A 940-nucleotide genomic window follows, 5' to 3' on the forward strand; every position below is an offset into this window, starting at 1 on the left:
GTTATTTCTTTCTTTATATATATATATATTAATTTTTTACAGAGAGGAAGGGAGAGGGATATAGAGAGTCAAACATCGATGAGAGAGAAACATCGATCAGCTGCCTCCTGCACACTCCCCACTGGGGATGTGCCCGCCACCCAGGTCCATGCCCTTGACTGGAATCGAACCCGGGACCCTTGAGTCCGCAGGCCGACGCTGTATCCACTGAGCCACACCGGCCAGGGCTTCACTTAACATTTTAAGGCAACTTCGCCCTGTACGTGCCCGCCCCGCACGAGGTATTTTTGCGGAAAAGCCACCCTCAAGGGGCCAAAGAGCCGCATGTGGCTCGGGAGCCGCGGTTTGCCGACCCCCGGTCTAGGGACCACCTGGGTAGTCCCCACGCACTGTGCTCAGCGGATGTTTTAAGGCAACTTCGCCCCGCAAGCAGTATTTTGCGGAAGAGCCACCCTCAAGGGGCCAAAGAGCCGCATGTGGCTCGGGAGCCGCGGTTTGCCGACCCCCGGTCTAGGGACCACCTGGGTAGTCCCCACGCACTGTGCTCAGCGGATTTTGGCCAGACAGGAAGGCACAGAGGCAAGGAGAGTGAGGGCTTCGGTCCTCACAGGGACGCCCGCCGGGTGGGACGGCCGTCGAGCCAGTCGCGGCCCCTTCCTTACACCCCGTCTCCCTCCTTCTCTGTCGCAGGGACCCTCAAATGCAAGAAAGATAAGGCCTACGATGGTGGCCAGCTCTGTGCCGCCTGCTCCAGCCCCACCGCCTTACGCGGACGCGAGATCCACACCCTCGATACCATCCCCTGCGGGCGGCCGACCATCGTGTCCCCCCTGAGGCCCAACGCGACCTTGACCAGCACCGAGGAGGACCAGGACGAAGACGAGGACTGCGACGACCCGCCGACCCCCGCGACGGACCCGGCGTCCCCGCCGTGGGCCAT

The 940-nt window shown here is 61.7% G+C and overlaps 1 protein-coding gene across 1 annotated transcript in view; it reads left to right on the top strand.

Annotated features, from left to right (window-relative positions):
* MXRA5 (matrix-remodelling associated 5) overlaps positions 1–940 on the top strand; it is a gene marked incomplete at both ends in the record, with an annotated part of 32,648 nt that overhangs the window by 3,539 nt on the left and 28,169 nt on the right. The window contains 2 exons of the mRNA XM_006763161.1: positions 564–588; positions 691–935. Coding sequence (XP_006763224.1) covers positions 564–588; positions 691–935 — 270 coding nt within the window. The remainder of the gene's footprint in view (positions 1–563; positions 589–690; positions 936–940) is intronic.

The sequence above is a fragment of the Myotis davidii genome, unplaced genomic scaffold (genome assembly GCF_000327345.1).
Source record: "Myotis davidii unplaced genomic scaffold, ASM32734v1 scaffold2639, whole genome shotgun sequence".
NCBI classification, from domain to species: Eukaryota; Metazoa; Chordata; class Mammalia; order Chiroptera; family Vespertilionidae; genus Myotis; species Myotis davidii.